Source organism: Sciurus vulgaris, assembly GCF_902686455.1.
Source record: "Sciurus vulgaris genome assembly, chromosome: 2".
Lineage (NCBI taxonomy): Eukaryota > Metazoa > Chordata > Mammalia > Rodentia > Sciuridae > Sciurus > Sciurus vulgaris.
This window is the reverse complement of record NC_136462.1, coordinates 33,318,567-33,342,903: the sequence shown is the minus strand read 5'-3', so window position 1 is coordinate 33,342,903 and position 24,337 is coordinate 33,318,567. Positions and strand designations below refer to the sequence as shown.

Below are 24,337 nucleotides of genomic sequence, written 5' to 3'. Positions count from 1 at the left end.
TTTACCAATAATTTCTCTCAAGTCTGTAGGTTCTTTTCTCTCTTTTTTATTTTATTATTATTTTTTTTGATACCAGGGATTGAACCCAGGGGCACTTAACCACTGAGCCACATCCCCAGCCATATATATATATATATATGTTTTGGAGACATGGTCTCACTAAGTTGCTTAGGCCCTCACTAAGTTGCTGAGGCTGACTCTGAACTCATGATCCTTCTGCCCCAGCCTCCCGAGCTGCTGGGATTATAGGCATGCACCAAGGCGCCCAGCCTTTTCATCCTTTTTAAGTCTTTAGGGAGGAAAAGTTTGTGACCTCAATGGGGTCAATTTGTCAAGTTGTTCTTTTAAGATTTGGAGGGGGGAGGTAAGAACTATTAATCATAAATTATTTACTAGGTATAGAAGACTTTTCCCTGTTTCTTTCCTAAGTTTTATATGTTTACATTTAAGCCAGTGACCCACTTTTGAGTTATTTTTGGTGAGGTTTGGGTGGAGGTTCCCCCCCTTTTTTTTCTTTTGCCCACATACTCCAGGTAACTAAGGCTTAAGAATAATCTCTATCACAAATTATTACCACCAGGTAATCAGTTTACTCTGCTTTTTACTAAAACTAACTGCTGAAAAGAATACAAATTTTGATTAGGTGAAAGACAGCATGGATTTATGATTTGTTGGCAATTATGGTGGGAATATTTCAGTTGAGACTTACAGCATGAAAATACCAGAAAATAGGGGATCAAAGGGTGTCCAAGACAGGGATGAAAAGGAGAAAATGAGTTAAAAAAAAAAAAAAACTAACTTCCCTATCCTTTTGCCTAGGGATCAGACTATATAGTAAATATAAGGATTAAAAAAAAGTCCCATCAGCTTGGGAGACTGAGGAAGAAGGATCTTGAGTTCAAAGCCAGCCTCAGCAACTTGGTGAGGGCCAAAGCAACTTAGTGAGAACCTGTCTCTAAATTAAAATATATATAAAGGGCTGAGGATGTGGCTCAGTGGTTAAGTGCCCTGGGTTCAATCCCTGGCCCCAAAAAACAAAACAACAAGAACAACAACAAAAAAACTAGGGTCAATTTGCATGCAAATTATGCTAAGGCATACATTATATCAGTATTCCCCAAATTGTAGTTATTTATGGATTATCTGAACATCACCATTTTTGGCTCAACCAAGAATTACATAATTTTCTTAACACATGTACTGGTATCAATACAATAATCAAGTGATGCTTTAGGAGACTGATTAGCACACTATATATAAGATACTATAAATAAACTAAAATGTTATTAGATTATGTCATCATTATTTTCCTACATAGGTTTTAACACAAAAGCATTGCTTGATTTAACTTGGAGCATTTGGATCCAAGTCTACTATTCTCATTAAGAATCAGAATGAAGGAGCAAACTGTAGCCCTGGCCTAGGCATGGTGGCATCTGCCTGTAATCCTGGCAACTCTGGAGGCCAAGGCAGGAAGATCACAAGTTTGAGGTCAGCGTCAGCAACTCAATGAAAGTCTCGGCAACTTAGTGAGACCCTGGGTCAAAACAAAAAATTATTAGAAAAAGGGGGTTAAGAATGTAGTTTGGTGGCAGAGCACCCCTGGATCCAATCCCCAATACCAAAAAATAAAAAATAAAAATAAAACACCCAACATTGCCTGAGTGGCTGGTAGAAAAGAAATACAAATGGCTAGCTGCAGAGTGGAATACATGACACACTCTGTTAACAGGATTCACATTTTTATTGAAAGGTATATATATATGTATTCACAGCTGATACTTTCATTTGCAAATGGACCACTTGCAAAGTGTAAATACCTGTACTTACTTCTTAATCAAGATTATTTGTCATTTAGATTACTTATTTCCAGGATTCTGCAGGTCTGGAATTTTCTTCCCACTGGATTAGAAGTATATCCATTTGATAATATTTAAACAAACAAAAAAGAATAGTCAGGTTGTCTTAGTCTTAAGAGTTTCTGGATTTTTGTCCTTGGAGTAGATCAGGATCTTCCCAAGGCCTCGGACCTCGGATATTCTTCCAGTCTTCAAAAGTAGAGTCCTTTATTTTCTATAGAATCACAAAAGTTAAAAGTACACATATTAGTGCAGGAGCCCTGTGGTTTTGATTAGGACATCACTGATGAATAAACAAATGAGTAGAAAGAATTCAATAGGCACTCAATTACATTGTTAGCAAGTAAGTCAACTGCAAACCAAACATAATAACTGAAAAACTGTCATGTTTCTTAGAATTGATAGCTTTTTTGATAGGCATTGATGTTAACGCCTGTCTCTCCTTCCATAATAAAACTACTAATACAAAAGCGTCCACATGTCTTATTTTTGAAAGCACAAAGAAAAGGAAGAAGCTGGAAAAACAAGGGTAAATCTGAATGCTGATTTAACCTAAAAGACTAAAAGAATTAGCATGGGTGCTGGTTAAAAAAAAAAGAAAAAAGAGAGAGAGGGAGAAGAAAAGAACACAGGTAGAGACCCTAAAATATTCTTCCGAGGAAGAAAATAAACCAGGATGATTTGTTTTACACCTGAGAAATGAGCCTGGGCTTAAGAATGAAAAGACTTTTTCCATAATTACCATAAGCAATATCTTTTTTTTTTTTTTTTTTTTTGATGCTGGGGATTGAACCCAGGGCCTTGTGCTTACAAGGCAAACACTCTACCGACTGAGCTATCTCCCCAGCCCCAGCAATACCTTTTTGAGCAATCAAAACTGTTTCAACTACAGCTTGGGGCATCCTACCTTTGTTTAGTCTTAAGTGTCTCTCAAACACAGGCATGAAGTAGGATAAAAGGGAAGAACGGGAACATTTCTTCACTCTTCTATTAACTACCACTCTGATAAATTTTTACATAACTGCTTGATTATTCTGGAATATGTGAGCAAAACAGAAAAAAACAGGCCATGGAGAGAACACAGGATAACCATAATCCAAAGATGGGGAAAATGGAATAAGTCTATCTTGAAATTTGGATTCTGAGCATTACTCTTTTACTAAATAGTTGTATAACTTTTAGCAAGTGATTGAAACCTTTTGGGAATTAATTTCCTTATAAAAGTAATAATGAAAAGGTGGAACCAAATGTTCTATGTGGAGTCTTTAGTTTTCAAATTTTATAGCTTCTAAAGGAACTAGAAGGAATATCTATGCCCCAACAATCCCTCATAGCATCACTATTGACAGTACTAGTAGATCTTCAAGTAGCGAGTTACAGTTTTTGGCCAAAACCAGAAGGAGTGAATGAAAACAATGCTTTTTTAAAATCAGGAGTCTATATGCTCTAAAGGTATAGATTTTTAAAAGTAATGGCCAGTATCCAGATAACAAGATAAATACACATAAGACAATTTCACATCATTCTTAGATAAGAGGCAAGGTTAACAGAACAAGTCCATGTAAAAGTGTCCAGTCTGTAAAGATCTTTTGAAGAAAATATTTTTGTAGAAATTCTGTAAAACATGCAAAGTAGCTGAACCACAGGTTGTATACACAGGCTGGGCAAGATCACTTGAGACTTATCATTTAACATCCAACTTTCATAGTACTGAGTGTGGAACAGACTCAAGAAATGCTGACAAAAAGCAGCGTTAGGAATATTGAATTCTGAGTTGCCTGAGTGGAGACCTCTCCTTATTATCTTGTTACTACCTTGACATCCAGCTAAAACATCTAAAAAGCTGCCATTTAGGAGTAAGGATTGCTCAAAATCTATTTTAGATCCACCCCAACAAAATTTAAAGCCAGATCCTCTGGGGAGACTGGAGAATGAGTCCCACCAAGTTACAGGGGCCTAGGAAACAGCAGTCTTTCCACAGATTCTCCCTTACAAAGCACAAATCAAGTTCAAAGTGATCAGCCAATAATTAAACTGCCTGGTAAAATGAAAAGCAGCACTTCTGAAGTTTCTTCAATGTATTATTCTCACGTCTCCCTCTCAATCAAATATGAGCAGACATACAAACAGGAAAAGTGTGATCTAGTTAAAAAATGAACAAATTGAAACAAAACAACAACAAAAAAAAGAACCAAGTAAGACAGAGATCATCCTCCCTTACCATATTCCTTAACATACCATGCCATTAAACTTTTTGATTTTGCTAATCATTTCGGTGGAAAAATGACACCTTGTTATAACTTTGACATTCCTATTATGGTATGTTGAGCCTCTCTTCATATGTTTAAAATATTTATTTCTTTTTCTCTGAACTCCTTACATGCTTTGCCCATTCCTCCATGCTCCTACTGACCAACTGAGTTGTTGAACTTATTCACATTGATTTGTAGTTGCTCTCCATATTTAAATAGATTAATTAGTCATAAGATGAGAACATTTTTAAGATTTCTTATTTAACTCGGGACTTTACACACAACATTGTTTTAGACTGAATTTTTATGACTTAAAACCACAAAAAAAGAAAATCTGCAATTTTTTTCCTGTTAGTAACTTTCATATTTTGTTAAATTTTTTTGACCTCTGTGGAATTTATTTGTAGAGTATGAAATATGAATCCATCTTTATCTTCTTTTCAAATGGTCTTGAACAGGTTAAGTATCTCCTAGCCCAATATCTGGTATGTAAAATGCACCAGAATCAGAAACTTTTTGGGCACTGATATAATGCTCAAAACTTTCAGATTTATGGCTAAGGGTGTAGCTTAGAGATATAGTACTTGCTCAGCATGTGTGAGGACATGGGCTTGATTTCCAGTACAGGAAAAAAAGGAAGAAAGGAAGAAGAAAGGGCGGGAAGAATAGGAGGGAAGAAGGAGGGGAGGAGGAAGGAGGGGAAGGAAGAGGAAAACTAATTCAGATTCTGGAGCATTTTGAATTTTCAGATTAGAGATGCTCCACTAGTAGTCTATCTGAAAAATTCTAAAATCTGAAACACCTCTGGTCCCAAGTAGTTTACCAAATACCATATATTCAAAATAAATAATTTTTCCTGCATTACTAATTTAAGTTTATCTTAAGGCAGACAGAACAAGCCATGATTAATGAGTTTCAAAACACAAATTTTTAACATACTGTACCTCATACTCTGACTCTAAAGATATTTTATTCATTTTCAGTTTTTTTTCCAATTCAGGATCAATCTGTAGAAAAGAAAGAGAAACTGTAAGCTACTTAAATCTGTTATATTCTATTTACAGTTTTAAAAGTCATAGAAGGAATGGTTAGGATAATATGGCCTATTTAAAACACATGGCCTTGCATGCACAAGGCCCTGGGTTCAATCCCCAGCACCAAAAAAAAAAAAAAAAAAAAGCTTATTTAAAACACATGGCAAACCCTCCACCATCCACTCCAGTCACATAATGATATTAATGCAGTACTACCACCACCACTACAACAACAGTTTCTGATATTTATTGAGCACTTGTTATGTGCAAGGCATTGACATGTACAGTTTAATCTTCATAAAGCCTGTCTTATCTTTATCTCCATTATTACATATAAGGAAAACAGGACACAGGGAATTAGAATAACTTAGCAGTGCGTATTGGCCCTTTGCCTTGAGAGGTCAAACTATTAACCACCAATCTAAATTATGTTACACAGAAATAATATTAAAAACGGTAGTAAATATATTACTGCACTTGGAAAAAAAAAAAAAAAAAAAAAAAAACACCTTCCACAGACCAGAAATAAAAAGATAGCTATGAAAATATTAAGATTCCACAGCGGTACCATAGGGGTTGATGCCATGTTACCTGTTCATGGAAAATCTTTAGAAGAATATGATTGCTAAAATAAATAAACAACAACAATAAATTAAATTAAAAGGCACAGCAGAACAGTGATGATTCCATAGACCCCAAGAGCAATTGGTAAGTTAGAAGTATATCCAGGATTCCACTAGAATGATGCATAAAGATATAGACTATATAACATTTTGATAAACCATCTTCCTGTGCCTTTATTTTTTATCAAAGATATGATTAAAAATGTGTCCAATGATGTCAAAGTAATTTGCAACAAAACAAAACAAAACCAGAAAAGCCATATTGCCTGAAGTCTCTTTGGGCTTAAGAAATAAAGGCCCACTTGGGGGGAAGGATTTCACAAGAGATGAGAATTGGGGCTGCAAGACCATTTTGTCTTTGGGCACACATGCCAAATCTGGTAGAGCCACAGAATGAGAATCAAGGTTTGACGCCAAATAGATGGCTGCTAATGGGGTTAGAGACATCATCCAGGCCTTTAATAACAAAAACAGATCAAAGAACTCACAATGGCCATCTCCCTCAAAGCAGTTCTGAACTACATAAGTCAAGATTATACAGATAGGCTGGAAAATCTCTGAAAAGTAAAGCTAAGTATCCTGAAGTCCCAACTGAATGTTACCGAGGGCTGCGTTCAAGGCATGAGGAAGAACAGAAAGAGACTAAGTCATACTTTAAAACTCCCATCAAGCCATGACCTGGATCACTCCCAGATACTATGTGGATTGCCTCCCCACGCTATATGCCTAGTAAACAAACAAACAACCTTTCTGGAAGAAAACAATACTACCTGGAACCTCTACAGTTGTTTACAAACAATGACTAATATTTAATGTTTAATTTAAAAATCATAAGGCATGTTCAAAGACAGTCATGCTGCCAAAAAAAATAAAGACAAAAAACAGACAATAAAAGTAAGTCTACTCTTGATTCTGATATTGGAGACAGTACTTTAAAGTAATTATAATTCATATATATTCAAGACATGAAGGGAAAAAGCAGATAAAAATATGTATCACCGAAGATTTCTCCCGAGTACTGGAATAGATAAGAATTAAATGTGTGTTCAGAAGTGAAAAAAATATAGTTAACAAATCACAAAGTCAAGGGATGGCTTTAAAGATTGAACAAGCAAAAGACACGTTTAGTGACTAGAAGATAAAACAACAGAACATATACAAATGAAAACAGAGAAAGAAAAAAGAATGAGTAGGGGAAGAAGCTCAACAAAAAAATGTTAGACATACTTAAATAGTCTAATATGCATCTTGATGAAGTCTCGTAAAAGAACTAGAAAATTAGGCAAAAGTAACATTTTCTAAGACATTGACAATTACTTTTACGTGGTTTCATTTAAAATTTTCAAAGAAATGAGAATACAATTTGAAACTCTATTTTTTTTTTTCCAAATCAAAGTACTTAAGAATTATGGTAAACATTTCTTGTTGCCATAACTCAGTTCATCGCTTGGTACAAAACAGAAAGCATGATACTCAGTATAATTTTACACAATCAGTTATACACGGTAGGGGGGGGTCAAGAAATCTAGTGTTAAGAATTTCCCCTTTTGTTCACCCAAGGATAGTTTAGTTCTAATCTCTGAATCAGAAAAATGTAGCCAGGCACTATGGCACATGCCTATAATCCCAGCAATTTGGGAGGCTGAGACAAGAGGATAGCAAGGCTAGTCTGAGCAACTTAGTGAGACCTTGTCTCAAAATAAAAAAATAGTAAGAGTTAGGGATGTAAGTCAGTGGTAGAGCAAGCCTGGATTAAATCCCTAGTACCAAAAAAAAGTAGGAAAAATTTAAAAAGTAAACTTTACACAGTTTCATAGGTCAATCAAGGAAAATAAAAATGAATGTTCTTATTTTAAAAAATAATAAATGCTTATTTTATTAGCATGGTCTGCACAAGTTAACTGAGCTATTTTAGACTGAGTATTTTGTTTGGGGGGGAGATAAATAAACTTATGACTGATTTATAAATACCTGCCTACTTGCCTGTCTCACCCTGGATATGTGAGATTCAATCTTCATTTGTATTTTCAAATCCCTATCTCCAATATGCCCAATTTCAATTTCTTTTTTGCATACGCTCTGTTTTGGTTATTTAACTCCCTAATTCAATTGTATGTGTCCTTTTCATCTGTCATTAAAATAACAGGATTAATTTGCTTTATTTTTCCATGATGTCAAGTGCAAGTTATGAATGCAATGTACTTAATCTGCACACTTAAATCACATCACTTGGAGTGATCCAACAACGGATGATCCATTATCACAGATCCATGACTATTGGCATCAGCATTCAGGGGAAAAAAAAGCAACAGCCCCTATGGATAGCAAACTGCCACATAAACATCACACTAAAAACGAAAAGATACTCCTTCCAGCTCTTACTTTTTTGTGGGTCTTCTACATTCCTCTCAACTTTTAGTACCCATTACTGAAAAGGAGTTTTTGTGTCTTGGGATGCTAAACTTTCAGTATGAAAATGAGAACAATCTCAGGGAAAATCTACAATCTCTGGTCACCTTGTACCATTACTGTCTTCTCCCTCCTTCTCCCAATTTCTCAATTGAACTCATTCTCCCTTGGTTCTTCTCAACTAGCTTTGTCTGGTGCTGAGGATGTAGCTCAGTAGTAGAGGGCTTGCCTAGCATCCACGTGGCCCTGGGTTTGATACATAGAACAACAAATTTTTTAAAAAAATCAGCTGACATTGTCCTTTAGACCCTAGTCTCAATCTGCGTTGGTCCTAGCAATTTGCCCTCCTAACCATGCCCCTTTTTGACCTCAACTTCTTGACCCTTACTACCATCAACTTCAGGTAATCTCATGCTCTCAACCCTTAAGGTCCAAATTTATCCTCTCAACATGAGCCGGCCTCATCCTTGATTTGAAGTAGGCCTCAACCAATCACTGAACTCTTGATTTCATCTGAATTTGATTTCTCATCATTAACCACCCTCAACCTCTCAGTCTCAGTTGGCCTTGTCCTCTGATCCTTCTCACCTCAACCTTGCCCGCCCATCCTCTCCTATGTACAGATCTGACCTCATTCTTTTTTATTTATTTATTTATTTTTTATTTTGCAGTGCTGGGGATTGAACCCAGGCCTTGTGCTTGACAGGCAAGCACTCTACCAACTGAGCTACACTCCCAGCCCCCTCATTCTTTTTTTTTTTTTTGGTAAGACCCATTTATTCAGCATCATGATCAGAGCATTACATTTAGCAATCAACAGCATGGGTGCAAAAAAAAAAGTCTACATTAAAACCCTTTGTTGGAATGCTTTACACTTTCCACAAAACAGAAACTAAAATAACCTGTTACACAGTTAGTCACAAATACAGTCCTCCAGTTTTTTTGCCCATAAACATGAGTATTGTCTTCTTTGTAGCAGCGAGGCCCTGCCACCACCGTGCTTGGCTGCGTTCACAGGTCTGTGGTAACCTGTAGCTTCCCTGTCCCTTCTCTGGCTCTCCTCTAAGCTAAGCTTTGTTTCCTGGCAGTATTAAAACCTTCTGCCACTGCCATAGCTACTGCTGCTGCTGGAACCACCACAGTCACCTTGGTGTCACGGTTTAGCAAAGTATTGGCCTCCACCACCATAAGGTCCAGAGCTTCTGCTTCCAGAGTTTCTACTCTTCATGGGTCCAAAATTTGATGACTGTAGTAATTGCCAAAGTCATTGTAGCTTCCACCACCATCAAAATTGCTTCCATTATTATCAAATTCATTGTAGCCATCTTTGCTACCACCACATCCATCACCACCACAGCTGCCACCAAAGCCACCATGGTCACTCGTTTCCTCCATGATCAAAAATGTCATTTCCACTCACCTCCACAACCACCACCAAAGTTTCCAGAACCACGTCAACCTCTTTGGCTAGTTGAAGCACTGGCCACTTCTTGCATTGACAGGGCTTTCTTCACTTCACAGTTGTGGCCACTCACAGGATGGTGTTTCTGAATGACATGGTCTTATCCATGGAGCCAAGGCCATCAAAAGTTACAAAAGCAAAGCCCCTCTTTTCTCCACTGCCTCAGCCAGTCATGATTTCAATAACTTCAAATTTCCCATACTGTTCAAAATAATCTCGTAGGTGACGTTCTTCAGTGTCTTCCACCAACAAAGATCTTTTTCACAGTTAAGTGCGCCCCTGGACTTTGAGAATCTTCTCTTGAGACAGCTCTCTCTGGTTCCACAACTCTTCCATCCCTTGTCTGGTCCTGCATTCATGGCTGCATCCACTTCCTCCACAGTGGCTTAAGTGACAAACCAAAGCCCCTAGAGCACTTGGTATTTGGGTCTGTCATTACCACACAGTCCATGAGTGTTCCCCATTGCTCACAATGGCTTCTCAGACTCTCATCAGTTGTTTCAAAGATCAGCCCTCTGATGAAAAGCTTCCACAGCTGTTTGGGCTTCTTAGAGGACTCTGATTTAGACATGATGACAGTAGGAAGAGAGATTTTAACCATGCTTTCTTGGCAGAGGCCACGAGCAGAAAGCCTGACCTCAGTCTTTTAACCTTATTCTCTTGACTTCAATTGACTTCATCTTCTAAACTTCAATCAACCTCACTGTCTTGACCTTACTTTTACATTTTTCTCTTTATTTTGCCCCCACCTTCTAGGCTTCTCCTTTTATCCCAACCTTCCACATTCTCTCTCTTTAACTGGATAACTCACACCACAATTTATCCAGTCCTCAAAATCAAAACTTAGAAACATTCTAGAATTATTCTTATTTTCATATGACATACATCACATTGTCCATCAGATACAATTTGCTGCTAAAATTTATTTATGAATTTTAAATAAAATGAACCCATTCATTTTTCTTTATTTTCATTGCAAATGCTTTATTTTGGGTGCCATTATTGTTCATGTACTCTGCTACCAAAGAGTCCTAACAAGTCTCTTTAAACAATCTCTTCCCTTCTATATTGCTCTCCCTGTCCCCACCTATCCTCTACTCCACTGCAAGAGAGATATTTCTAAAATGAAAATTGATATACATATATTACTTGGAAAAAGCTTCCAATATCAAATATGTGATGCAAATAAAAACTATATACTTCTCAATGAACATTGAGCTCTTTTGTAACACCTGACATGAATTTGACAGTAAATGTGTAATAACAGAAGGTGAGACTCCTAACTCTACCCTAATACAGTCACATGATCTCAGGCAAGATACTTAAGTTTTCTGAGTCTTAGAAAGCTCATTTTCCTCACATGTAAAATGAAGGAATTAGTATAGTTCTAGCACAAAGTAGACAATATAAAAAATAGCTATCTTTACTTATAATAAAAGATAATTTTGGGGGGCTGGGGCTGTAGTTCTGTGGCAGAGCACTTGCCTAGCACATGTGAAGCACTGGGTTCAATCCTCAGCAGCACCACATAAAAATAAAAACATTAGAAATAAAATTTTTAAAAATTCTGTCCATCTACACCCAAAATAAAAATTTTAAAAAAGGTATTTTCCTTTCTTTCAGTATCAACTACAAAAGATACATATCAATATAATTCATAAAAATTACTAGTATTAATATAAAATAATTTTAATTGGAGAAATAAATTTTAACTGGAGAAATAAAATGAAGATTGTTGATCCATGTTCTTTAGTCCCTTTTAAATCCCAGAAACAACTATACCAATGTGTGGGAGAAAGCTAATGATAATTCAAATTTCCTAGTGAACAGAGAGAAAGATTACTAAATTCTTTACATGATTCACTTCCATGTGATCATTAATGATATTTTAAAGAATAAAGGCCAGGAGCAGCAATGCACAGCTGTAATTCTAGCAGCTCAGGAGGCTGAGGCAGGAGGACCATGAGTTCAAAGTCAGCCTGAGCAACTTAGGGAGACCCTAAGCAACTCAGTGAGACCCTGTCTCTAAATAAAATACAAAAAAGGGTTTGGGGTGTGCCTCAGTGGTTAAGTGCCCCTGGGTTCAATCTCTGGTGCAAAAAAAAAAAAAAAAAAAAAAAAAAAAAAAATAAGCGGAGCACTGTGGCACACACCTGTAATCTGACCAGCTAGGGAGGCTGAAACAGGAGGACTGTAAGTTCAAAGCCAGCCTCAGCAACTCAGCAAGGCTCTAAACAACTTAGCAAGACCATGTCTCAAAATAAAAAATAAAAAGGGATGGTGATTTAGCTCAGTGGTAAAGCACCCCTGGGTTAAATCCTCAGTACCAAAAAAAATAAATAAATAAGAGAATGTAGAGGTATTCAGAGAAACTGAATATTGACTTTAAAAACAAGACAAACTCAGACTGCTAAGTACTCAGAACATATACTTCTAAACTAAAATATACATACACACAGACACAAGTCAAACTCTAATTATAATTCTTACTTTAATCTTCACAGCATCATATCGGATTTGTGAAAATTCACGAAGACCAAAAGAACCTCCAACAACCAGCAACTAAAACAAAGAAAGGAAAGTTAAACAAAATAGAAGAGTAGGATTTATGTATAGATTATTTATCTAAACAACAACAGAGACAGACTACAAATCCTATAGATTATTTTTCCTGTGAGTCTTTTCAGAGTAGACAAAGTGGATACAATTTGAAGATATTCCATAGGAGCCTCAAACCTCAGATAATACTGAACCTGTATATACTGTACAGATGCATATATACCTATGATAAAGTTTAATTTATACATATATACATATATATATCTATGATACATATATATCTATGATAAAGATACATATATATCTATGGTAAAATTTAATTTATAAATTAGGCACAATAAGATTAACAACAACAATAATAAAATACAACAGTTGTGATAATATACTATAATAAAAACTGCTTAAGACACAAATTATTTATTTCTGGAATTTACCATTAAATATTTTCAGATAGCATTTAAGTGTTAAATCATAGAAAGTGAAACCTCAGATAAGAAAGGCCACTGTAACTGTCTTGGAAAAATTACATTGTTATCAAATACGAAAATTTGCACCTTATAACCTGTACTTGATCTTATGGTTTAAATTATAAGTCAAACACATATCACTTGATCCTTACAACAGACCTATCTGCTAAGGGGGGAAGAGCCATTTAACAGATGAGGAAATAAAAGCCCAGCTAACTATAAATGACTAGCCCATTGTTATATCAAATTTGGCCTGAGACTGTTTCTATACTTAGAATTCCTACCAATCTAACTTAGTAGGTAAACAAATTTTATCAGACCATGTCCAAATAAGGCAAATGCCCAGCTGTTACCAATCAGTCTATTTCTGTACTTTATTTCTTTGTTCTGTCTATAAATATTCATGCGCAGGTCCCAGAAGGGAAATCCCCAAACCTTTTCTGGTTCTGAATGCTGCCTGACTCATGATCCTTCTTTGCTCAAATACTGCAAAGTTTGTTTCCTTTCAAGTTTTTCTTTCAATATAAAGACTACTCGGGATAAGCAAAGGAATAAAACTCTGACCTTATTTCTTTAAATCCAGGATTCTTTCAATTTTATGATTTTGCAAAATAAGCCAACTTGAAAACATTGTCTCATTTTCTTACCTAGTGACAAAGGAACCGTATGAAATATGCCACACTTCTTAGTATTTGGTGAATTTTTAAAAAAATCCCTCAATTGTCATTGCAGCTTTACCATCTCTAAAAATCTAACTAGCCTTAATCTTTCATTCTAAAGCTACTAAAGTCTAGCCATCTGGAAAAAGGTTTGATTCCTACCTTACTTTTTATATTAATATACTACTGATTAAAAGAATTAAATATAAAAAGTATTAAACATAAATTATAAGCTTTTTTACAATTTTAAAAGGAGTCTCAACAAGTTTTTGAAGCTATGATTTTTCAGTCCAATACATGTGACCACATAAAAATCTAAAACTTCTACCTTGACAAATAAAACAAAAGGACACAAAATCAAAAGAAAACAAATCAGGAAAAATATCTGTTATATGTTACGTGTTTAATACCTACAATGTCAATGTGTAAGAAGTTTATCACATAAGTAACTTTTGCGCCTTACTTTCAATATGAAAGCACGCATCCCTGGTTTCCCTACCTCCTCTCAGTCTCCTTTTATTCTCCTTTTATCTTCCCAATGTTGGAACACCCCAAAAGGCCAAGTCTTTCCATTGCTTCTGCCTGTTCTCAACCAACACTGAGCCTGTAGGTGATGTTATCCAGTTCCACTGATTTAAACAGCCTCTATGGCCCAGCAACCTCCAAATGTGTATTTTCAGTGGGAAATATTATACCAAACTGAATACCTGCTTTCCTATTTGACATCTCCACTTCAAAGTCTAACAAGTATATACAAATAATACTAGATCCTTACCCCAATCCACCTCTAACCAATCTTTCTGAACCCAGTAAATGTCAATTACTTTCATCCAGTTCTTGAAGTCAACTTCTTTGTTGTCATCTTAAGCTTCTGGTTTTTATTTCGCCTATCTAGTTCATCTCTACTTTTTGTCACTTCTACTTTCAAAATATTTCTTGAATCTGACAATTTCTTACTGTAGTATGTTCTAATACCCTAGTTCAGGCTACCATCATCTCTTTCCTAGACTACTTCATTCACAGAACCCACATAATGAGTAAGTATTTGGTCATTGCCCTAGGTTTCTGGGAAGTTGCTTCAAACTTGCCGTTTCCTAAGTGATAGGAATATCTTTGTTATGGCAAATGCTGGGACACATATATTAAGGAGATGACTCATGGTGGACCCCTAGATAGTTTCAGAATAGAGAGAGACTGGTCATGCTGGTAAGATCAACCATGTGACTAGTAGCTGGTGCTTTGAGCTGAGTATTATCAACCTGACCTTCAAACTTCCAGGAAGGGGAGGACAGGGGTGGAGACTGAATGCAATCATGTAGTCAATAAGTCTAATAATTCCTGTCTCAATAATGAATCCCAATAAAAAGTCTGGATTCTGAGGCTTGGTTGAGCTTCCTGATTGGTGAACACATCAATGTGCTAGAAGAGTGACATGCTGTGATTCCAAAGGAGGACACAGAAGCTTCACATTGAGGACCCTCCTATATCTTGCCCTATGTGTCTCCTCTTCTGGCTAGTCCTAATTCATAAGCTCTATAATGAAACAGGATTTGTGAGCATAAAGCTCACCCGTGTTCTGTGTCATTACAGTCAATACTGAACCTGAGGTAATACTGGGAACATCTGAATTTGTAACCAGTTGTTTGAAAATCCCAGAGCTTACACCTGAAGTGAGAGTTCTGTGGAGGGCTGTGCTGTCAGGTTGTAAAGTCTATCCAGACACTGGGATTTAGCATACGCACTGCACTGCACCACCCACTTTTACCTTAAAATACACACTCCTAAGAATCTTAATTTCTGCACTAGATCCCATCTTCCCTCATCCACTAAAGGATACCGATTCATCACTTTTCCCTTCTTCTGTATCATCAAAATTTTGCTCAGTTCTTCCTGAAGTATCATAAAAGGCTATTATTTCTCCTATTAACAAATTTTTCTAGATCTCACTTTCCCAACATCTATTTCTTTATTTCTATTTACAGTAAAATTTCTCAAATGAGTTGTTTATACCTAATGCTCCTCCCACTCTTTTAGATCCATTTCAACCATCACTGACATGGTCCACAGTACTAAATCTAATAATTAACTCTCCATCCTCATCTTACTTTGTGAACAAAATTTGACAAACTCAATCATACTCTCCTCTTCCCTCACACTTGGTTTTTCTTTTATTTCAGAATTGATCTGAAATTTACTGTACAGTTCAACCCTCTAGTTGGTCTTTTTCTCTATCTATATTCACTTTTTTTGTGATCCCAACATCCCACACAGATGTGATTAAGCAGAAGTCACAATGCTACCAAGAGAATAACAGACCACATTAGCACCGCAAAGGCCCTGGAACCTAAATTATCAGGAAATAGCCTAAAGCATTAGTCTACTACCGATAAGCTAAACCTAAACATGGTGACTGCGTGCTAAAGCAGAAGAAGACAAATAGGATAGGATATAGTTTTCTAATCTAACATTCAAAATGTCCAAGATACAATAAAAATTCACCTGTCAAGAATTAAGAGAATAGAGGCTGGGGTTTAGCTCAGTGGTAAGCACTTGCTAGCACAAGTGAGGCACTGGGTTTGATCCTCAGCACCACATAAAAATAAATAAATAAAGGGAGGAGGGTAAGTAGGTACTGTGTCCATCTACAACAGGAGGAGGAGGAGGAGGAAAAGGAGAAGGAGGAGGAGGAGGAGGAGGAAGAGGAAGAGGAAGAGGAAGAGGAAGAAGAAGAAGAAGAAGAAGAAGAAGAAGAAATCATCATTATCATCATCAGGAGAATAGCCAGGCCTGGTGAAAGACACCTGTAAGTCACACTGACTTGGGAGGCTGAGGCAGGAGTATCACAAATTCAAAGCCAGTCTCAGCAATTCAGTGAGACCACTATCTCAAAAAAAAAAAAAAAAAAAAAAAAGGCTGGGATGTGGCTCAATGATTAAGTGCCCCTGGGTTCAATTCCTGGTGTGTGTGTGTGTGTGTGTGTGTGTGTGTGTGTGTGTGTGTGTGTGTGTGTGTGTGTGTGTGTGTATAGAGAGAGAGAGAGAATAACTTGAACAAAAAGAGACTATCAAATGTTGAAAACATGGAGATTAATTTAATGTTTTTATTTATTTATTTATTTATCTATTTTTTTATTGTAAACAAATGGGATACATGTTGTTTCTGTTTGTACATGGTGTAAAGGCATACCATTTGTGTAATCATAAATTTACATACAGTAATGTTGTTTGATTCATTCTGTTATTTTTTCCCTTCCCCCCACCCCTCCCACCCCTCTTTACCCTCTATACAGTCCTTCCTTCCTCCATTCTTGCCCCCCTCCCTAACCCTAACTCTAACCCTAACATTAACCCTTCCCTCCCCCCCATTATGTGTCATCCTCCACTTATTAGCGATATCATTCGTCCTTTGGCTTTTTGAGATTGGCTTATCTCACTTAGCATGATATTCTCCAATTTCATCCATTTGCCTGCAAATGCCATAATTTTGTCATTCTTTATGGCTGAGTAATATTCCATTGTATATATATATACCACAGTTTCTTTATCCACTCATCAATTGAAGGGCATCTAGGTTGGTTCCATAGTCTGGCTATTGTGAATTGAGCAGCTATGAACATTGATGTGGCTGTATCTCTGTAGTATGCTGATTTTAAGTCCTTTGGGTATAGGCCAAGGAGTGGGATAGCTGGGTCAAATGGAGGGTCCATTCTAAGTTTTCTAAGGAATCTCCACACTGCTTTCCAGAGTGGCTGCACTAATTTGCAGCCCCACCAGCAATGTATGAGTGTACCTTTCTCCCCACATCCTCGCCAACACCTGTTGCTTGTATTTTTGATAATCGCCATTCTAATTGGGGTGAGATGGAATCTTAGGGTGGTTTTGATTTGCATTTCTCTTATTACTAGAGATGTTGAACATTTTTTCATATGTTTATTGATTGCTTGTACATCTTCTTCTGTGAAGTGTCTGTTCATTTCCTTAGCCTATTTGTCGATTGGATTATTTGTATTGTTGGTGTAGAGTTTTTTGAGTTCTTTATAGATTCTGGAGATTAGTGCTCTATCTGAAGTATGATTGGCAAAGATATTCTCCCACTCTGTAGGCTCTTTCTTCACATTACTGATAGTTTCCTTTGCTGAGAGAAAGCTTTTTAGTTTGAATCTATCCCAGTTATTGATTCTTGCTTTTATTTCTTGTGCTATGGGAGTCCTGTTGAGGAAGTCTGGTCCTAGGCCGACATGTTGAAGATCGGGACCTACTTTTTCTTCTATAATCTGCAGAGTCTCTGGTCTGATTCCAAGGTCCTTAATCCATTTTGAGTTGAGTTTTGTGCAGGGTGAGAGATATGGGTTTAGTTTCATTCTGTTGCATATGAATTTCCAATTCTCCCAGCACCATTTGTTGAAGAGGCTATCTTTTCTCCATTGCATATTTTTGGCGCCTTTGTCTAGTATTAGAAAGTTGTATTTATTTGGGTTTGTGTCCGTGTCCTCTATTCTGTACCATTGATCTACCTGTCTATTTTGGTACCAGTACCATGCCGTCTTTGTTACTATTGCTTTGTAATAAAGTTGAAGTTCGGGTATTGCGATACCCCCTGCTTCATTTTTCCTGCGAAGGATTGCTTTAGCTATTCTGGGTTTCTTATTCTTCCAGATGAATTTCATGATTGCTTGCTCTATTTCTGTAAGGTACGTCATTGGGATTTTAATTGGAATTGCATTGAATCTGTATAGCACTTTTGGTAGTTAATTTAATGTTAGAATTAATTATCTGACAAATATTTTAAAGGGGAAATCATAAAAATACTTCAAAGAACAATTATAGGACTGGGATGTGGCTCAGTAATACAGCACTTGCCTGGCATTTTCAAGGCTCAGGTTTAATTTCTAGTACTAGTGGTGGTGGTGGGAGGATTATATTAATTACAGGTTTTTTTTTAAAAAAATAAATGAAAATTTAGAAAAACTCAAAAACATAGAACATATAAGAAAGAACCATATTTTTTATGCCTAAAATGCCTAAACACAGGGAAGGCTGAGGGAGCAGGAGGCTCTATTGGTTCCTGTCCATTATGCAGACCTTGCCAGATCCACTGCCACTATGGATGATCAGAAGCATCAGCTTAGGAGGTACGCAGGGCCGAGAAGACTAAGTGAAACAACAAAATTGTGAAGTCACGGGAGAAAGTAACATGGATAGACATGGAGCTGACCCCTGAAAAAAGACATTTCTCATTTGTTGTGTCCAAAAATATAACAGGAGCTAGAAGAGCCTTCTAAAGAATAATCAGCAGCAATGAACAGAAATAAGGAAAAACAGAAGACAAGCTAAAAGTGATCTGTCAATATAGGCAAACAGCTGAGCTTGAGCTAAAGTTAAACTAATGTGACATTCTGGATGTACTGGGAAATATCTCATTCCAGCAGTTCATGGTGGCAAGTCCAAGATTTTCTACTATAAAATGAAAAGGGACTACCCTAAGTATCTGGCTTAATCTGTCAAAGGAAATGACAGAAAAGAGGCTGCTGGGAATAGACAACTGGCTTATAAAGCTGCTAGTGATATTGCAATGACAGAACTTTCACCGTCACCTCCCATTCATTTAGATCTTGCTCTCAATTTTTCTAATTTTTACTATAAAATTTTTAATTCCCCTAACCACATTTACACATTTGCCACATTTACAGGTTGGCAAAAGTGATTTTGATGATGCAACTTTACATGCCAAATTAAAACAAAAACTGTAAGGACTCTATACTGATCATTTAGTCACCATATAATAATCTGATACCATGGATTTTCAGACATGCAGGGTGATGGTGAAGAGCAGAATAAAGAAGAGCTGCAGAAAGTTGAAGATGAGAATCAGCAAGACATAAAAGCCATCAAGAGAAACTCTCTCTGACCACAGCGTGTTGAAAAGCTCAAACATTCAAAAACGTAGAAAGTCATATACCTGAGTAGAACAGTGCACATGCCCAGAGCAGTGTGTATGATCAGGAAACATCTGAGAAGGCCCTAAATCTCACCTTTGACTAACCTTGAAGCTCACACCAAACAAGAAATGAAGGCTTAAGGCAGAATGGTAAATTTTATGGCTAAATGTTGAAGGCACGCCCAAACAAGCATATGGAATCCCTTGTTTGGGCATGCCCATGAGGCTGGGAGACTTACTGGTTTAAGTTTTTAAGGAAACCTCTGTTCAATAAAAGGAAAACATAGTTAGATTAAAATATGCACAAACTGCCAGGCATGGTGGCACATGCCTGCAATCCCAGTGACTTGGAAGACTGAGGCAGGAGGACTGCAAGCTCAAAGCCAGCTTTAGCAATTGAGCGAGGTCCTAAGCAACTTAGCAAGACCCTGTCTCAAAAATAAAACTAGAAATGGCTGGGGATGTGACTGGGTGGTTAAGTACATCTGGATTCAGTCCCCCCAAAATGGACAAAATGAAAACAAACAGAAGCAGCTATTTTCATAATTGACAAAGTTGATTTCAAGTCAAATTAATCAGAAGAAACAAAGGTCACCTCATACTTACAGAAGCAGAACAATCCAACAAGAAGATATTGTTGTGCCCAGTGGCTCGAGACCCCACAAAGACCACCAGAGACCACAATCAATGCAAGCAACAAACAGTCATTTATTAGCAAGCTTGAGCCTGGTCCTCCGAGCACTTGGTAACCGGTGACGCTAAGAGGCCCCGAGCCCATGTTTAGCAGGGTTTTTATAATGAAAGGCAAGCAGTTTTACAGTGCTCTTTTTGATTGGTTAACATATAAAATTGCATACAAAGCATGTTATTTTAAGTTCTGGGTCACTCTGACCACCGAGAGGAGGGTGGTCGTTATTTTTAAGTTCGCTTTTGTATCAGCAAAGTTTGCTTTTGGGTCAGCCTGACCTCTAGGGGAAGGGTGGTCTGCCACCTGGCCTTTACAGACAAAATAAGGGACGAAAATACTTTGCGGCTTTTCTGAGGGGTTGAGGACAGTTTGGGAAAAGCCTCATATTTACACAAGTGCGGGCTTTTTCTATCTTTTCAATATAATGATAGTAAACTATCAGTGCACCCCCTTACATAAAACAAACTCAACCCCACACAGACTCCAATACAAAAGTATTGAGTGATTTCAACATACCTCTCTTACCACTAGATAAATCATCCAGACATAAAAATCAGTAAAGACTACTTCAGACCTAAAAAATATTATCAAATGACCTAACAAACCATCTATAGCCTATTTCATCCAAAAACAGCTGAATTCACTTTCTTCTCAGCTGCCCAAGTTTTTCAAGTATTTTGGAAGAAAGATAAGGAGGGCATTATCAGCAAATACCTGGTATTCTAAGTCCTCTTCTGTATGTTGTTGAATAAAGATTTCTATGAAGCATTAACATTTACCCAAGAGAAAAAAATATCAACTTGAAGATAAATGTAGCATAGTAATTAAGAATAATTAAGAATATTTGGCAAAAGGATGTATCTTTTCTTCCCAGTAGGTTTAGATTTTAGAATACCAAATACAGCATTTTTCTCTACAAAATTATTTACATGTTTAGGGACAATACAAACATACAAAGCAGTCCAGGGTTACATACTTACGAAGAAAGCTACTGAAGTACTTTTCAGTTCATGAACTAAAAACAAAAGAGAAAACCCTAGATGGTACTTCGATGTGCAGTGGTTTTATGACCTTGGCTTTGATAATTTTGAAAGGTAAGAAACTCAAACTGGACTCCAAAGGAACATGCTGCTTACTGAAAAGCCAATGATCACAACCTCAATGTTTCCAAATGGCAGAGGAATCCGCAGAGGGCAGTTTTTTATACATCAACACCTACACCAATATAATTTCTATGTTATTTTTACAAAGACATTTATCTTTAAGCTTTTAAAAAGCATGTTAAAAAGTTTTCTAAAGATGAAAAAAAATTCCCCTTTAGTCCTGCTTAAAATGCAGAAGGTGGTAAGTTCACCTGTGACAATAACCACACCAAAGTAAAGTAATTTTAAAGCAGCTTTTCTTCATACGCTTGACTTAAATGATTTTCATTTACTATGGCTTGCTGAAGCGAAATAACTCGTACATGATTCGACAGCAAATAAAAATAGCTGTCTGGATTCCAGCTCTGACTGGTCTTAAGTCAGCATGAACCCGTACCCTCATGACATATCACAGGAACTCAGGGCAGAATTTGAAGCAACCATATAAACACCAAAGCGAAAGTGCTTTAGAAATATAAACTAACACTGACCATTTGAGGGTTGTCACAATGTGGCAGACACCGTACTGAACATTTTATTTACATCACAAAATCCATGAAACAAGCTAGTAACATCCAGGATTGGGCTAAACTCTGGTTGACAGTTAACTATGAGATGGGGATGCTGACAATCGCGTCCCCCGTGGAAAAGGGGCTGCACGGATCCTGGTAACTACCAGCGGGCCTGGAGAGCCGACCTGAGTGGGGCGAGAAGAGGAGGAAAACCACTGCCTGGACATTCTCAAACCTGTCGCCGGCCCACTCCTAGCCCGATCTCGGTCGCCGCACTCTCCTACCGACATAAGCAGGTTGGATCCAGCCAACCAGGAACCGCTCCCTCCGCCCGCCTCCAGAGTTCGGGCCTCAATCCACTCACCAACATCGGGACTCCGTAGCTAAGGGTCTTGTTTTTGCGCAAAGCACGCAACACCGCGGGTGCCACCATGACTGAACTCTCCCGGCCGCTCAGACGCCCCTCCAGGTCGACCCAGTGCGGTCTCCGAAATGCGTGGCGGACTCACCTCCTTTCCTTTGGTCCCGGTTTCCAGTCCCGCCAGGCAGAAGTAATCGATTCATCGTAACGCTCCCGCGACCGCCCGGAAGTTGGGGAGTTGGCGCTTTAGTTCCGTGATGCCCGCGAGCAATTGAGGGAGTTCAGGGGCTTGAATCTGGTTCCCGATCGCCTTCAAATTGGTGCGGAAGCCAATACCTCGAATATTCTGGGTCTTGACTGACGTCTTAGAATACTCCCTGGCACAGCCACTCGATAAACTCAGCTAAGGAAAAGAAAAAGCAATTTTTGAAGCTATGCCTACCTGTGGGATGGGAAATTTAACAGCTTAATAAAAGTAAATCGCTAGAAAGTTTTGATTGAATATAATCACTATGATATCTTACCGGTTATCACCGAAATGTAAATGCTAATGCTGTATCTGTGAGGTAGCCTCCAATCTTCAACTATTTATGAATGCCTATTTTCTGCCACCACAGTACCTTTCTGCATGCCATTTAAAGACTCTAGGAATACAGATGAAAAGATATTCCCGCCTTAAAGAAGGTGGCGATCTAATGAGGAAAAAAATGAACACGTCTAAAGTACTGTGATAACCTAGGAAACAAAGCCACCACGGTGTCATTTGAAATCAGAGAAAACTTCAGCTAGAGTGCAGATGACATAGAGCAATCAATGTCTCCCATACTATCTCTGAAATCTTTCCCTCTGTCCCTGCCACTGAAATGTTCCTGGTTATCATCTTTCCACCTACTAAAGCAGCCCTCTAATGAATTTCTTTAGAGGAGAAATGCCAGATCTACTTTTATGCTGCTCCAGTGACACCATGTCTAATAGGACTAGGGTCAAATTTTAAAGAGATTCTCCACACTGCTTGAAGACATAATCTGATAAGATTCTGCTTTTGCTCATTGTTCCTTCATTTCCTTCGCAAGAAACTTAAGACCCTTTTTAACGTGACTGTGGCCTGCCACTGTTCACTCCATGCTCCATTCCTGGAGAACATACTATTTCTTGAGTATTTTATGAAATTCTGTATCTTCTATATACAGCTCCCAGGACACCAATTTTTGAAATCCCTATTACTCTCCAATGTAAATCATTCCCTTCCCAGAGTTCCAGTAATCTTTGACTAATATCACAGTCCTGTCACACTGCATTATCATTTTTTAGTGTATTAGGTAATTATCACTTGAACTAGCATATAAGCAAGATGAAAACAGAATAGGAAGAATATTCCAATGTGCACATAAAACTTGAGGGGAGGGGAAGCATCACTTGCATTAAGGGAAGGAAGACTTGGAAGTGATTAGAACAAGGTCCCAAGTGACTGTTTGCTAAGCCTTGCCTTACCCCACTTGACTATGGAAGAGGGAATTCACAAATGCCAGGACAGAAGCAGTAGAAAGATGGAGGCCTTAGCCTATAAGGTTAAGTTAAACCACACAGGCAAACAGGAAATTGTGTAAATTAGTGGGGAAAATTCTGGAGCAGAATTTAGAACTGGAGGAATAGGTATATACATTGGGTTGCTATGGCTTATGAATAAGATCTCCTTTAATGTTGGTGTTTATACTGCATTTTGGGTTGATGTATGTTTTTGTTGTCTTTTAACTCATCTCTGTGTAGAGATAACCATATGGGGCTGCAGGATTAAATAATTTATTAAGTGTATAACGCATAGTTTAATTTTCACTTTATTCACTACCCTTTTTTTGCGGGGGTGGTACTGAGGTGGAGCTCTGAGGTTTTACCACTGAGCTACATCTTCAGCCCTTTTTTTAAAAATTTTTGAGAAATGGTCTCACTAAGTTACTTAAGTTGCTGAGGCTGGCCTTGAAGGTGAGATCCTCCTGTCTCAGTCTCCTGAGTTGCTGGGATCACAGGTATGCACCACCACACAGTTTCACTTCCCTTTGATATTTCAAAATTCATGTAACATCCAGGTTACATAAATGTATTATTTTCCCCACTTTCCCTCAGGTCCTAGAAGACAAGAGGAATGCTCAAAAACTCCAGTCATTATCCTACCTATTCACTACCTAAAAAATTATCCTACTGGCTCCTACTTCACCAAAGCTCTGCACCCAGCTAGTAGTTAATGAATTAAATTGCACACATATATTCTGGATAATGCTATTGCCAATAGTCTGTTGCCCTTTTCAGATAAGGCATATATCCAACTGAAGTGGCTTTAGGTCTCTAGTCTCTTGTTTGTTCATTTAAATAAGCATT

At 37.6% G+C, this 24,337-nt stretch overlaps 1 protein-coding gene across 1 annotated transcript; it reads right to left on the bottom strand.

Annotated features, from left to right (window-relative positions):
- Positions 1-1,932: 1,932 nt before the first annotated feature.
- LOC306653991 (cytochrome c oxidase assembly protein COX16 homolog, mitochondrial-like) lies at positions 1,933-22,734 on the bottom strand. The gene is given in 6 exon segments (XM_079127199.1): positions 1,933-1,991; positions 1,993-2,073; positions 5,056-5,118; positions 12,130-12,201; positions 21,968-22,367; positions 22,489-22,734. Coding segments are annotated over 5 exon segments (321 nt in total). The 5' UTR covers positions 22,037-22,367; positions 22,489-22,734; the 3' UTR covers positions 1,933-1,955.
- Between the last annotated feature and the right edge of the window lie 1,603 nt (positions 22,735-24,337).